The 13,556-nt window shown below is 47.3% G+C and overlaps 1 protein-coding gene and 2 long non-coding RNA genes across 3 annotated transcripts in view; all 3 read left to right on the top strand.

Annotated features, from left to right (window-relative positions):
- Positions 1-11,921, top strand: part of hspa14 (heat shock protein 14) — a 31,731-nt gene extending 19,810 nt beyond the window's left edge. Inside the window, 4 exon segments of the mRNA XM_065021234.1 lie at positions 6,989-7,201; positions 7,299-7,460; positions 7,841-7,908; positions 11,759-11,921. Of these exon segments, the coding sequence (XP_064877306.1) occupies positions 6,989-7,201; positions 7,299-7,460; positions 7,841-7,908; positions 11,759-11,837 (522 nt within the window). The 3' untranslated portion in view covers positions 11,838-11,921.
- LOC135572812 (uncharacterized) lies at positions 5,729-6,198 on the top strand. Its single transcript, XR_010464492.1, has 3 exons — positions 5,729-5,810; positions 5,922-6,033; positions 6,144-6,198. It is a non-coding gene; the product is annotated as an uncharacterized LOC135572812 (long non-coding RNA).
- LOC135572813 (uncharacterized) lies at positions 6,528-6,982 on the top strand. The gene is made up of 3 exons (XR_010464493.1): positions 6,528-6,619; positions 6,693-6,730; positions 6,801-6,982. It is a non-coding gene; the product is annotated as an uncharacterized LOC135572813 (long non-coding RNA).
- Positions 11,922-13,556: the final 1,635 nt, after the last annotated feature.

The following is a 13,556-nucleotide window of genomic DNA, read 5'->3' as shown; positions in this document are numbered from 1 at the left end:
TGGTCGGATAGTCCAGGATTATGAGGAAAAACAGTAAGATCCACAACATTTATTCCACTGGACAAAACTAGGTCCAGCGTATGACTGTGACAGTGAGTGGGTCCAGAGACATGTTGGACAAAACCCACTGAGTCGATGATGGTTCCGAAAGCCTTTAGGAGTGGGTCTGTGGACTTTTCCATGTGAATATTAAAGTCAGCAAAGATTAGAATATTATCTGCTATGACTACAAGGTCCGATAGGAATTCAGGGAACTCAGTGAGGAATGCTGTATATGGCCCAGGAGGCCTGTAAACAGTAGCTATAAAAAGTGATTGAGTAGGCTGCATAGATTTCATGACTAGAAGCTCAAAAGACGAAAACATATTTTTTTTGTAAATTGAAATTTGCTATCGTAAATGTTAGCAACACCTCCGCCTTTGTGGGATGCACGGGGGATATGGTCACTAGTGTAGCCAGGAGGTGAGGCCTCATTTAACACAGTAAATTCATCAGGCTTAAGCCATGTTTCAGGCAGGCCAATCACATCAAGATTATGATCAGTGATTAGTTCATTGACTATAACTGCCTTGAAAGTGAGGGATCTAACATTAAATAGCCCCATTTTGAGATGTGAGGTATCACGATCTCTTTCAATAATGGCAGGAAATTAGGTGTTTATTCCAGTGAGATTGCTGAGGCGAACACCGCCATGTTTAGTTTTGCCCAACCTAGGTCGAGGCACAGACACTGTCTCAATGGGGATTGCTGAGCTGACTACACTGACTGTGCTAGTGGCAGACTCCACTAAGCTGGCAGGCTGGCTCTCATTGTGGAGCTAGGGGAGTTAGATCCCTGTCTATGCACCACCCTCAACCGCAAGGCTCTCCAGAGTACAAGTACTCATTTACAAGTGCGACCTGGCCAAGATAAAGCAAAGCAGGAGACTCCTTTCTCCCTCACGAACTTTCAGCACCAGCTGTCAGAGCAGCTCACAGATCACTGCACCTGTACATAGCCCATCTGTAAATAGCCCATCCAACTACCTCATCCCCATACTGTATTTATTTATTTATTTATTTATCTTGCATCCCAGTATCTCTACTTGCACATTCATCTTCTGCACATCTATCACTCCAGTGTTTTAATTGCTAAATTGTAATTACTTTGCCACTATGGCCTATTTAAATAAAGGTGTAATTAATAAAATAAACAAACTGAAATGGTCCACCCACACAGACCGTCTGGTGAAGGCCTCAGGAGGCTTAAGAAATGTGGCTTGTCACCCAAAACCCTGACAAACTTTTACAGATGCACAATTGAGAGCATCATGTCGGGTTGTATCACAGCCTGGTACAGCAACTGCACCACCCTCAACTGCAAGGCTCTCCAGAGGGTTGTGAGGTCTGCACAACTCATCACCGGGGGCAAACTACATGCCCTCCAGGACACCTACACCACCCGATGTTACAGAAAGGCCATAAAGATCATCAAGGACATTAACCACCCGAGCCACTGCCTGTTCACCTCGCTATCATCCAGAAGGCGAGGTCAGTACAGGTGCATCAAAGCTGGGACCGAGAGACTGAAAAACAGCTTCTAATCTCAAGGCCATCAGACTGCTAAACAGCCACCACTAACTCAGAGAGGCTGCTGCCTACATTGATGCCCAATCACTGGCCACTTTAATAAATGGATCACTGGCCACATTAAACATTGCCACTCTAAATAATGGCACCTTAATAATGTCTACATATCTTACATTACTCATGACATTTACATACAGTTGAAGTCAGAAGTTTACATACACATTAGCCAAATACATTTAAACTCAGTTTTTCACAAGTCTTGACCAAGTAAAAATTCCCTATCTTAGGCGAGTTAAGATCACTTTATTTTAAGAATGTGAAATGTCAAAATAATTGTAGAGTTATTTTTTTCCATCACATTCCCAGTGGGTCAGAAGTTTACATTCACTCAATTAGTAGTTGGTAGCATTGCCTTTAAATTGTTTAATTTGAGTCAAACGTTTCTGGCAGCCTCCCACAATAAGTTGGGTGAATTTTGGCCCATTCCTCCAGACAGAGCTGGTGTAACAGAGTCAGGTTTGCAGGTCTCCTTGCTTGCACACACTTTGTCAGTTCAGTCCACACATTTTTTATAAGTGTGAGGTCAGGGCTTTGTGATGGCCACTCCAATACCTTGAATTTGTTGTTGTCCACTGGCTCCAGGTCATCGATAAGTAAATAAGGCAGGGCTTTACCTAGCAAATACTTTATCTCAGCTCACTGGTCACCATAGCAGCACTCGCTCCAGCAGGTATATTTCACTGGTCACCCCCAAAGCCAATTCCTCCTTTGGCCGCCTTTCCTTCCAGTTCTCTGCTGCCAATGACTGGATCGAATCGCAAAAATCACTGAAGCTGGAATCTCTCCCCATCAAACTTGAAGCTTCAGCTGTCTTAGCAGCTTACCGATGGCTGTGTACAGTGAATCTGTAAATAGCCCAGCCGACTACCTCATCCCCATATTATTACTTACTGGGGTGCAAAAGAGCAAGGGGGGTATCTCTACTTGCACATCTATCACTCCACTATTAATGCTAAGAGCAAGGGGGTATCTCTACTTGCACATCTATCACTCCACTATTAATGCTAAGAGCAAGGGGGTATCTCTACTTCCACATCTATCACTCCACTATTAATGCTAAGAGCAAGGGGGTATCTCTACTTCCACATCTATCACTCCACTATTAATGCTAAGAGCAAGGGGGTATCTCTACTTCCACATCTATCACTCTACTATTAATGCTAAGAGCAAGGGGGTATCTCTACTTCCACATCTATCACTCCACTATTAATGCTAAATTGTAATTATTTTCACCTCGAGGGCCTATTTATTCGTGGTCAATGAAGGCCTCCAGTAGCCTGCCTATATGTCGTGTTCAATGAAGGCCTCCAGTAGCCTGCCTATATGTCGTGTTCAATGACTGCCTCCAGTAGCCTATATGTCGTGTTCAATGAAGGCCTCCAGTAGCCTATATGTCGTGTTCAATGAAGGCCTCCAGTAGCCTATATGTCGTGTTCAATGATGGCCTCCAGTAGCCTATATGTGGTGTTCAATGAAAGCCTCCAGTAGCCTATATGTCGTGTTCAATGATGGCCTCCAGTAGCCTATATGTCGTTCAATGAAGGCCTCCAGTAGCCTATATGTCGTGGTCAATGATGGCCTCCAGTAGCCTATATGTCGTGTTCAATGAAGGCCTCCAGTAGCCTATATGTCGTGGTCAATGATGGCCTCCAGTAGCCTATATGTCGTGTTCAATGAAGGCCTCCAGTAGCCTATATGTCGTGGTCAATGAAGGCCTCCAGTAGCCTATATGTCGTGGTCAATGATGGCATCCAGTAGCCTATATGTCGTGTTCAATGAAGGCCTCCAGTAGCCTATATGTCGTGTTCAATGAAGGCCTCCAGTAGCCTATATGTCGTGTTCAATGATGGCCTCCAGTAGCCTATATGTGGTGTTCAATGATGGCCTCCAGTAGCCTATATGTCGTGGTCAATGAAGGCCTCCAGTAGCCTATATGTCGTGTTCAATGAAGGCCTCCAGTAGCCTATATGTCGTGTTCAATGAAGGCCTCCAGTAGCCTATATGTCGTGTTCAACGATGGCCTCCAGTAGACTATATGTCGTGTTCAATGAAGGCCTCCAGTAGCCTATATGTCGTGTTCAATGAAGGCCTCCAGTAGCCTATATGTCGTGTTCAATGAAGGCCTCCAGTAGCCTATATGTCGTGTTCAATGAAGGCCTCCAGTAGCCTATATGTCGTGTTCAATGATGGCCTCCAGTAGCCTATATGTCGTGTTCAATGATGGCCTCCAGTAGCCTATATGTCGTGTTCAATGATGGCCTCCAGTAGCCTGCCTATATGTCGTGTTCAATGATGGCCTCCAGTAGCCTGCCTATATGTCGTGTTCAATGAAGGCCTCCAGTAGCCTATATGTCGTGTTCAATGATGGCCTCCAGTAGCCTGCCTATATGTCGTGTTCAATGATGGCCTCCAGTAGCCTGCCTATATGTCGTGTTCAATGATGGCCTCCAGTAGCTTATATGTCGTGTTCAATGATGGCCTCCAGTAGCCTATATGTTGTGGTCAATGAAGGCCTACATTGCATGAGACTTAAGGTTTTTAACAACATGAAGGGCTTGACATGATTACTTTTTTAACTTGGTCTGGGACTTGCACTGTGTTGTGTGATGCAAGAAACCAATAATATTAATATTTTTATTTTCTAATTATTACCATACAGAGAATTTGAGAATGTAGGCTGCCCCTCTGCCTATTGGCTTATTTACACATTCAAGCACCGCCCCTTTTTAATGATCTTTACCTGTCTTTTCAGACACTGTCTAATACGCAGGACAGTGAACATTACTATATATACATAATGCAACAATTTGACTGAGTTACAGTTCATATAAGGAAATAAGTCCACTGATTTCAGTGGTAGAAAAAAGTACCCAATTGTCATAGTTGAGTAAAAGTAAAGATACCTTTTTTAATAGAAAATGACAAGTAAAATACCAGAGTAAAAGTATTTGGTTTTAAATATACTTAAGTATCAAGTGTAAATTATTTCAAATTCCTTATATTAAGGAGACGGCATGTTTTTTTATTTTTATTGATGGCTAGCCAGGGGCACGCTCAATCACTCAGACATCATTACAGATAGATAGCCAGGGACACGCTCCATCACTCAGACATCATTACAGATAGCCAGGGACACACTCCAACACTCAGACATCATTACAGATAGATAGCCAGGGACACACTCCAACACTCAGACATCATTACAGATGGATAGACTGGGACACACTCCAACACTGACATCTTTACAGATAGCCAGGGGAACGCTCCAACACTCAGACATCATTACAGATAGCCAGGGACACACTCCAACACTCAGACATCATTACAGATAGATAGACTGGGACACACTCCATCACTCAGACATCATTACAGATAGATAGCCAGGGGAACGCTCCAACACTCAGACATCATTACAGATAGATAGACTGGGACACACTCCATCACTCAGACATCATTACAGATAGATAGCCAGGGGAACGCTCCAACACTCAGACATCATTACAGATAGCCAGGGACACGCTCCAACACTCAGACATAATTACAGATGGATAGACTAGGACACTCTCCATCACTCAGACATAATTACAGATAGATAGACTAGGGCATGGAGTAGGGATGCAGTAGGGATGACCATATTCTCATATGCCCTCCCAGGCCCACCCTGCATAGAACTCCCCCCTCTCCATTTTAACTGTGTTCCAGGTGGTTCTCTGCGGGGGGTTTAACACTGTGTTCCAGGTGGTTCTCTGCGGGGGGTTTAACACTGTGTGTTCCAGGTGGTTCTCTGCGGGGGGTTTAACACTGTGTTCCAGGTGGTTCTCTGCGGGGGTTTAACACTGTGTGTTCCAGGTGGTTCTCTGCGGGGGTTTAACACTGTGTGTTCCAGGTGGTTCTCTGCGGGGGTTTAACACTGTGTGTTCCAGGTGGTTCTCTGCGGGGTTTAACACTGTGTGTTCCAGGTGGTTCTCTGCGGGGGGTTTAACACTGTGTGTTCCAGGTGGTTCTCTGCGGGGGGTTTAACACTGTGTGTTCCAGGTGGTTCTCTGCGGGGGTTTAACACTGTGTGTTCCAGGTGGTTCTCTGGGGGGTTTAACACTGTGTGTTCCAGGTGGTTCTCTGCGGGGTTTAACACTGTGTGTTCCAGGTGGTTCTCTGCGGGGGGTTTAACACTGTGTGTTCCAGGTGGTTCTCTGCGGGGGTTTAACACTGTGTGTTCCAGGTGGTTCTCTGCGGGGGTTTAACACTGTGTGTTCCAGGTGGTTCTCTGCGGGGGTTTAACACTGTGTGTTCCAGGTGGTTCTCTGCGGGGGGTTTAACACTGTGTGTTCCAGGTGGTTCTCTGCGGGGTTTAACACTGTGTGTTCCAGGTGGTTCTCTGCGGGGGGTTTAACACTGTGTGTTCCAGGTGGTTCTCTGCGGGGGTTTAACACTGTGTGTTCCAGGTGGTTCTCTGCGGGGTTTAACACTGTGTGTTCCAGGTGGTTCTCTGCGGGGGTTTAACACTGTGTGTTCCAGGTGGTTCTCTGCGGGGGGTTTAACACTGTGTGTTCCAGGTGGTTCTCTGCGGGGGTTTAACACTGTGTGTTCCAGGTGGTTCTCTGCGGGGGTTTAACACTGTGTGTTCCAGGTGGTTCTCTGCGGGGTTTAACACTGTGTGTTCCAGGTGGTTCTCTGCGGGGGTTTAACACTGTGTGTTCCAGGTGGTTCTCTGCGGGGGTTTAACACTGTGTGTTCCAGGTGGTTCTCTGCGGGGTTTAACACTGTGTGTTCCAGGTGGTTCTCTGCGGGGGGTTTAACACACTGTGTTCCAGGTGGTTCTCTGCGGGGTTTAACACTGTGTGTTCCAGGTGGTTCTCTGCGGGGTTTAACACACTGTGTTCCAGGTGGTTCTCTGGGGGTTTAACACTGTGTGTTCCAGGTGGTTCTCTGCGGGGGTTTAACACTGTGTTCCAGGTGGTTCTCTGCGGGGGGTTTAACACACTGTGTTCCAGGTGGTTCTCATGGGGGTTTAACACTGTGTGTTCCAGGTGGTTCTCTGCGGGGGTTTAACACTGTGTGTTCCAGGTGGTTCTCTGCGGGGGGTTTAACACTGTGTGTTCCAGGTGGTTCTCTGCGGGGTTTAACACTGTGTGTTCCAGGTGGTTCTCTGGGGTTTAACACTGTGTGTTCCAGGTGGTTCTCTGCGGGGGGTTTAACACTGTGTTCCAGGTGGTTCTCTGCGGGGGGTTTAACACACTGTGTTCCAGGTGGTTCTCTGCGGGGGGTTTAACACTGTGTGTTCCAGGTGGTTCTCTGCGGGGGGTTTAACACACTGTGTTCCAGGTGGTTCTCTGCGGGGGGTTTAACACTGTGTGTTCCAGGTGGTTCTCTGCGGGGGTTCTGCGAGGATTCCTCGGCTGCAGCAGATGATCAAAGATCTGTTCGCTGACGTGGAGCTGCTAAGCTCCGCCCCTCCTGATGAGGTCATAGCGGTCGGCGCAGCGATGGAAGCGGGCCTTCTAGTCGGGCGGGAGATTGGCTCCTCCCCAGAGTCTGTTACCGTGGAAGCCTGTGTCTCAGACATTCTGCTCAAGGTACACACACACACACACACACACACACACACACACACACACACAGATCAGTGACTAATAGAGTAGCTTCTGATTGGCTAATCTGTGTGATTGACAGGAGGTGGATGAAACAGGGGCTGAGGTGTTCTCTGTGCTCCTCCCCTCGGGCACGCCCCTTCCTGCTCGGCGACATCACATCCTGTCTGGTCCTGGCCGCCTGGAATCCCTCTGTCTGGAGCTTTACCAGAAAACCACAGAGCAGCCAGAGAGACTGGCCAAGGTACGTAAACACACACACAACCCCTCCACCAGAGAGACTGGCCAAGGTACGTAAACACACACACACACACACACAACCCCTCCACCAGAGAGACTGGCCAAGGTACGTAAACACACACACACACACACACAACCCCTCCACCAGAGAGACTGGCCAAGGTACGTAAACACACACACACACACAACCCCTCCACCAGAGAGACTGGCCAAGGTACGTAAACACACACACACACACACAACCCCTCCACCAGAGAGACTGGCCAAGGTACGTAAACACACACACACACACACACACTCCACCAGAGAGACTGGCCAAGGTACGTAAACACACACACACACACACCCTCCACCAGAGAACCAACAGATCTCTCTTATCTGCAGATTGTTCTGAGAGACCTGGAGACCAAAGAGGACAACCATGACATTGATGCCGTGGTGACCATGAAGAGGTAACACCCAGCAGCTGTGGACTGGACCTTGTATTTGGACCGTTGTGTGTTTCAGCTGTGGACTGGACCTTGTATTTGGACCGTTGTGTGTTTCAGCTGTGGACTGGACCTTGTATTTGGACCGTTGTGTGTTTCAGCTGTGGACTGGACCTTGTATTTGGACCGTTGTGTGTTTCAGCTGTGGACTGGACCTTGTATTTGGACCGTTGTGTGTTTCAGCTGTGGACTGGACCTTGTATTTGGCCCGTTGTGTGTTTTAGCTGTGGACTGGACCGTTGTGTGTGTGTGTGTGTGTGTTTTAGCTGTGGACTGGACCTTGTATTTGGACCGTTGTGTGTTTTAGCTGTGGACTGGACCTTGTATTTGGACCGTTGTGTGTTTTAGCTGTGGACTGGACCTTGTATTTGGACCGTTGTGTGTGTGTGTTTTAGCTGTGGACTGGACCGTTGTGTGTGTGTGTGTGTGTGTGTGTGTGTGTGTTTTAGCTGTGGACTGGACCTTGTATTTGGACCGTTGTGTGTTTTAGCTGTGGACTGGACCTTGTATTTGGACCGTTGTGTGTGTGTGTGTTTTAGCTGTGGACTGGACCTTGTATTTGGACCGTTGTGTGTTTCAGCTGTGGACTGGACCTTGTATTTGGACCGTTGTGTGTTTTAGCTGTGGACTGGACCGTTGTGTGTGTGTGTGTGTGTGTGTGTGTGTGTTTCAGCTGTGGACTGGACCTTGTATTTGGACCGTTGTGTGTTTTAGCTGTGGACTGGACCGTTGTGTGTGTGTGTGTTTCTCAGCTGTGGACTGGACCTTGTATTTGGACCGTTGTGTGTTTCAGCTGTGGACTGGACCGTTGTGTGTGTGTGTTTTAGCTGTGGACTGGACCGTTGTGTGTGTGTGTGTGTGTGTGTGTTTTAGCTGTGGACTGGACCGTTGTGTGTGTGTGTGTTTTAGCTGTGGACTGGACCGTTGTGTGTGTGTGTGTGTGTGTGTTTTAGCTGTGGACTGGACCGTTGTGTGTGTGTGTGTTTTAGCTGTGGACTGGACCTTGTATTTGGACCGTTGTGTGTTTCAGCTGTGGACTGGACCTTGTATTTGGACCGTTGTGTGTGTGTGTGTGTTTCTCAGCTGTGGACTGGACCTTGTATTTGGACCGTTGTGTGTGTGTGTGTGTGTTTCTCAGCTGTGGACTGGACCTTGTATTTGGACCGTTGTGTGTTTTAGCTGTGGACTGGACCGTTGTGTGTGTGTGTGTGTGTGTTTTAGCTGTGGACTGGACCGTTGTTTGTGTGTGTGTGTGTGTGTGTGTGTTTCAGCTGTGGACTGGACCTTGTATTTGGACCGTTGTGTGTGTGTGTGTGTGTGTGTTTCAGCTGTGGACTGGACCTTGTATTTGGACCGTTGTGTGTGTGTGTGTTTCTCAGCTGTGGACTGGACCTTGTATTTGGACCGTTGTGTGTGTGTGTGTTTCTCAGCTGTGGACTGGACCTTGTATTTGGACCGTTGTGTGTTTTAGCTGTGGACTGGACCGTTGTGTGTGTGTGTGTGTGTTTCAGCTGTGGACTGGACCTTGTATTTGGACCGTTGTGTGTGTGTTTCAGCTGTGGACTGGACCTTGTATTTGGACCGTTGTGTGTTTCAGCTGTGGACTGGACCTTGTATTTGGACCGTTGTGTGTTTCAGCTGTGGACTGGACCTTGTATTTGGACCGTTGTGTGTGTGTGTGTGTTTCAGCTGTGGACTGGACCTTGTATTTGGACCGTTGTGTGTGTGTGTGTGTTTCTCAGCTGTGGACTGGACCTTGTATTTGGACCGTTGTGTGTGTGTGTGTGTTTCTCAGCTGTGGACTGGACCTTGTATTTGGACCGTTGTGTGTTTTAGCTGTGGACTGGACCTTGTATTTGGACGGTTGTGTGTTTCAGCTGTGGACTGGACCTTGTATTTGGACCGTTGTGTGTGTGTGTGTGTTTCTCAGCTGTGGACTGGACCTTGTATTTGGACCGTTGTGTGTTTTAGCTGTGGACTGGACCGTTGTGTGTGTGTGTTTTAGCTGTGGACTAGACCTTGTATTTGGACCGTTGTGTGTTTCAGCTGTGGACTGGACCTTGTATTTGGACCGTTGTGTGTGTTTCTCAGCTGTGGACTGGACCTTGTATTTGGACCGTTGTGTGTTTTAGCTGTGGACTGGACCGTTGTGTGTGTGTGTGTGTTTTAGCTGTGGACTGGACCGTTGTGTGTGTGTGTGTGTTTCAGCTGTGGACTGGACCTTGTATTTGGACCGTTGTGTGTGTGTTTCAGCTGTGGACTGGACCTTGTATTTGGACCGTTGTGTGTGTGTGTGTGTTTCAGCTGTGGAATGGACCTTGTATTTGGACCGTTGTGTGTGTGTGTGTGGTGTGTGTGTGTGTGTGTTTCAGGGACGGGTCTCTCCATGTGAGCTGTGTGGTGTGTGTGTGTGTGTTTCAGGGACGGGTCTCTCCATGTGAGCTGTGTGGTGTGTGTGTGTGTGTTTCAGGGACGGGTCTCTCCATGTGAGCTGTGTGGTGTGTGTTTCAGGGACGGGTCTCTCCATGTGAGCTGTGTGGTGTGTGTGTGTTCCAGGGACTGGTCTCTCCATGTGAGCTGTGTGGTGTGTGTGTGTGTTTCAGGGACGGGTCTCTCCATGTGAGCTGTGTGTGTGTTTCAGGGACGGGTCTCTCCGTGTGAGCTGTGTGGTGTGTGTGTTTCAGGGACGGGTCTCTCCATGTGAGCTGTGTGGTATGTGTGTTTCAGGGACGGGTCTCTCCATGTGAGCTGTGGTGTGGTGTGTGTGTGTGTGTGTTTCAGGGACTGGTCTCTCCATGTGAGCTGTGTGGTGTGTGTGTGTGTGTTTCAGGGAAGGGTCTCTCCATGTGAGCTGTGTGGTGTGTGTGTGTGTGTTTCAGGGACGGGTCTCTCCATGTGAGCTGTGTGTGTGTGTGGTGTGTGTGTGTTTCAGGGACGGGTCTCTCCATGTGAGCTGTGTGTGTGTGTTTCAGGGACGGGTCTCTCCATGTGAGCTGTGTGGTGTGTGTTTCAGGGACGGGTCTCTCCATGTGAGCTGTGTGGTGTGTTTCAGGGACGGGTCTCTCCATGTGAGCTGTGTGGTGTGTGTGTTTCAGGGACGGGTCTCTCCATGTGAGCTGTGTGGTGTGTTTCAGGGACGGGTCTCTCCATGTGAGCTGTGTGGTGTGTGTGTTTCAGGGACGGGTCTCTCCATGTCAGCTGTGTGGTGTGTGTGTTTCAGGGACGGGTCTCTCCATGTGAGCTGTGTGGTGTGTGTGTTTCAGGGACGGGTCTCTCCATGTGAGCTGTGTGGTGTGTTTCAGGGACGGGTCTCTCCATGTCAGCTGTGTGGTGTGTGTGTTTCAGGGACGGGTCTCTCCATGTGAGCTGTGTGGTGTGTTTCAGGGACGGGTCTCTCCATGTCAGCTGTGTGGTGTGTGTGTTTCAGGGACGGGTCTCTCCATGTGAGCTGTGTGTGGTGTGTGTGTTTCAGGGACGGGTCTCTCCATGTGAGCTGTGTGGTGTGTGTGTTTCAGGGACGGGTCTCTCCATGTCAGCTGTGTGGTGTGTGTGTTTCAGGGACGGGTCTCTCCGTGTGAGCTGTGTGGTGTGTGTGTTTCAGGGACGGGTCTCTCCATGTGAGCTGTGTGGTGTGTTTCAGGGACGGGTCTCTCCATGTCAGCTGTGTGGTGTGTGTGTTTCAGGGACGGGTCTCTCCATGTGAGCTGTGTGGTGTGTGTGTTTCAGGGACGGGTCTCTCCATGTGAGCTGTGTGTGGTGTGTGTGTTTCAGGGACGGGTCTCTCCATGTCAGCTGTGTGGTGTGTGTGTTTCAGGGACGGGTCTCTCCATGTCAGCTGTGTGGAGCAGAACAGTGGGAAGACTGAAGCCATCAGTATATCAGCAGCCTCCTGATTTCACCACGAGCTCCAAGTTAATGTCACTACACTTGTTGTTGAAGTTCCTTTTAAGGTTTAAATAAAGACATTTTGGTTTAAACTTGGTTCCTTTATTCTCTACAGTTCAGAACAGCTACAACAGACTTTATTCTCTACAGTTCAGCTACAACAGACTTTATTCTCTACAGTTCAGAACGGCTACAACATACTTTATTCTCTACAGTTCAGCTACAACAGACTTTATTCTCTACAGTTCAGAACAGCTACAACAGACTTTATTCTCTACAGTTCAGCTACAACAGACTTTATTCTCTACAGTTCAGAACGGCTACAACAGACTTTATTCTCTACAGTTCAGCTACAACAGACTTTATTCTCTACAGTTCAGAACGGCTACAACAGACTTTATTCTCTACAGTTCAGAACAACTACAACAGACTTTATTCTCTACAGTTCAGAACGGCTACAACAGACTTTATTCTCTACAGTTCAGAACGGCTACAACAGACTTTATTCTCTACAGTTCAGAACAGCTACAACAGACTTTATTCTCTACAGTTCAGCTACAACAGACTTTATTCTCTACAGTTCAGAACGGCTACAACAGACTTTATTCTCTACAGTTCAGCTACAACAGACTTTATTCTCTACAGTTCAGCTACAACAGACTTTATTCTCTACAGTTCAGCTACAACAGACTTTATTCTCTACAGTTCAGAACAGCTACAACAGACTTTATTCTCTACAGTTCAGAACAGCTACAACAGACTTTATTCTCTACAGTTCAGAACAGCTACAACAGACTTTATTCTCTACAGTTCAGCTACAACAGACTTTATTCTCTACAGTTCAGAACAGCTACAACAGACTTTATTCTCTACAGTTCAGAACAGCTACAACAGACTTTATTCTCTACAGTTCAGCTACAACAGACTTTATTCTCTACAGTTCAGAACAGCTACAACAGACTTTATTCTCTACAGTTCAGCTACAACAGACTTTATTCTCTACAGTTCAGAACGGCTACAACAGACTTTATTCTCTACAGTTCAGAACGGCTACAACAGACTTTATTCTCTACAGTTCAGCTACAACAGACTTTATTCTCTACAGTTCAGAACAGCTACAACAGACTTTATTCTCTACAGTTCAGAACGGCTACAACAGACTTTATTCTCTACAGTTCAGAACAGCTACAACAGACTTTATTCTCTACAGTTCAGCTACAACAGACTTTATTCTCTACAGTTCAGAACAGCTACAACAGACTTTATTCTCTACAGTTCAGAACGGCTACAACAGACTTTATTCTCTACAGTTCAGCTACAACAGACTTTATTCTCTACAGTTCAGAACGGCTACAACAGACTTTATTCTCTACAGTTCAGCTACAACAGACTTTATTCTCTACAGTTCAGCTACAACAGACTTTATTCTCTACAGTTCAGAACGGCTACAACAGACTTTATTCTCTACAGTTCAGAACGGCTACAACAGACTTTATTCTCTACAGTTCAGAACAGCTACAACAGACTTTATTCTCTACAGTTCAGCTACAACAGACTTTATTCTCTACAGTTCAGAACGGCTACAACAGACTTTATTCTCTACAGTTCAGAACAGCTACAACAGACTTTATTCTCTACAGAACTGCGTTAGCCTGGCAGGAGCAGACTCCAGTTGAAAGACTGTTACTTCCCTACTGAACATTTCCCAGGGTGGTCGAGGAGTAGCT

The sequence above is a fragment of the Oncorhynchus nerka genome, linkage group LG8, assembly GCF_034236695.1.
Source record: "Oncorhynchus nerka isolate Pitt River linkage group LG8, Oner_Uvic_2.0, whole genome shotgun sequence".
Lineage (NCBI taxonomy): Eukaryota > Metazoa > Chordata > Actinopteri > Salmoniformes > Salmonidae > Oncorhynchus > Oncorhynchus nerka.
Note: the sequence above shows the minus strand (reverse complement) of the source record. Positions and strands in the feature narration are given on the sequence as shown.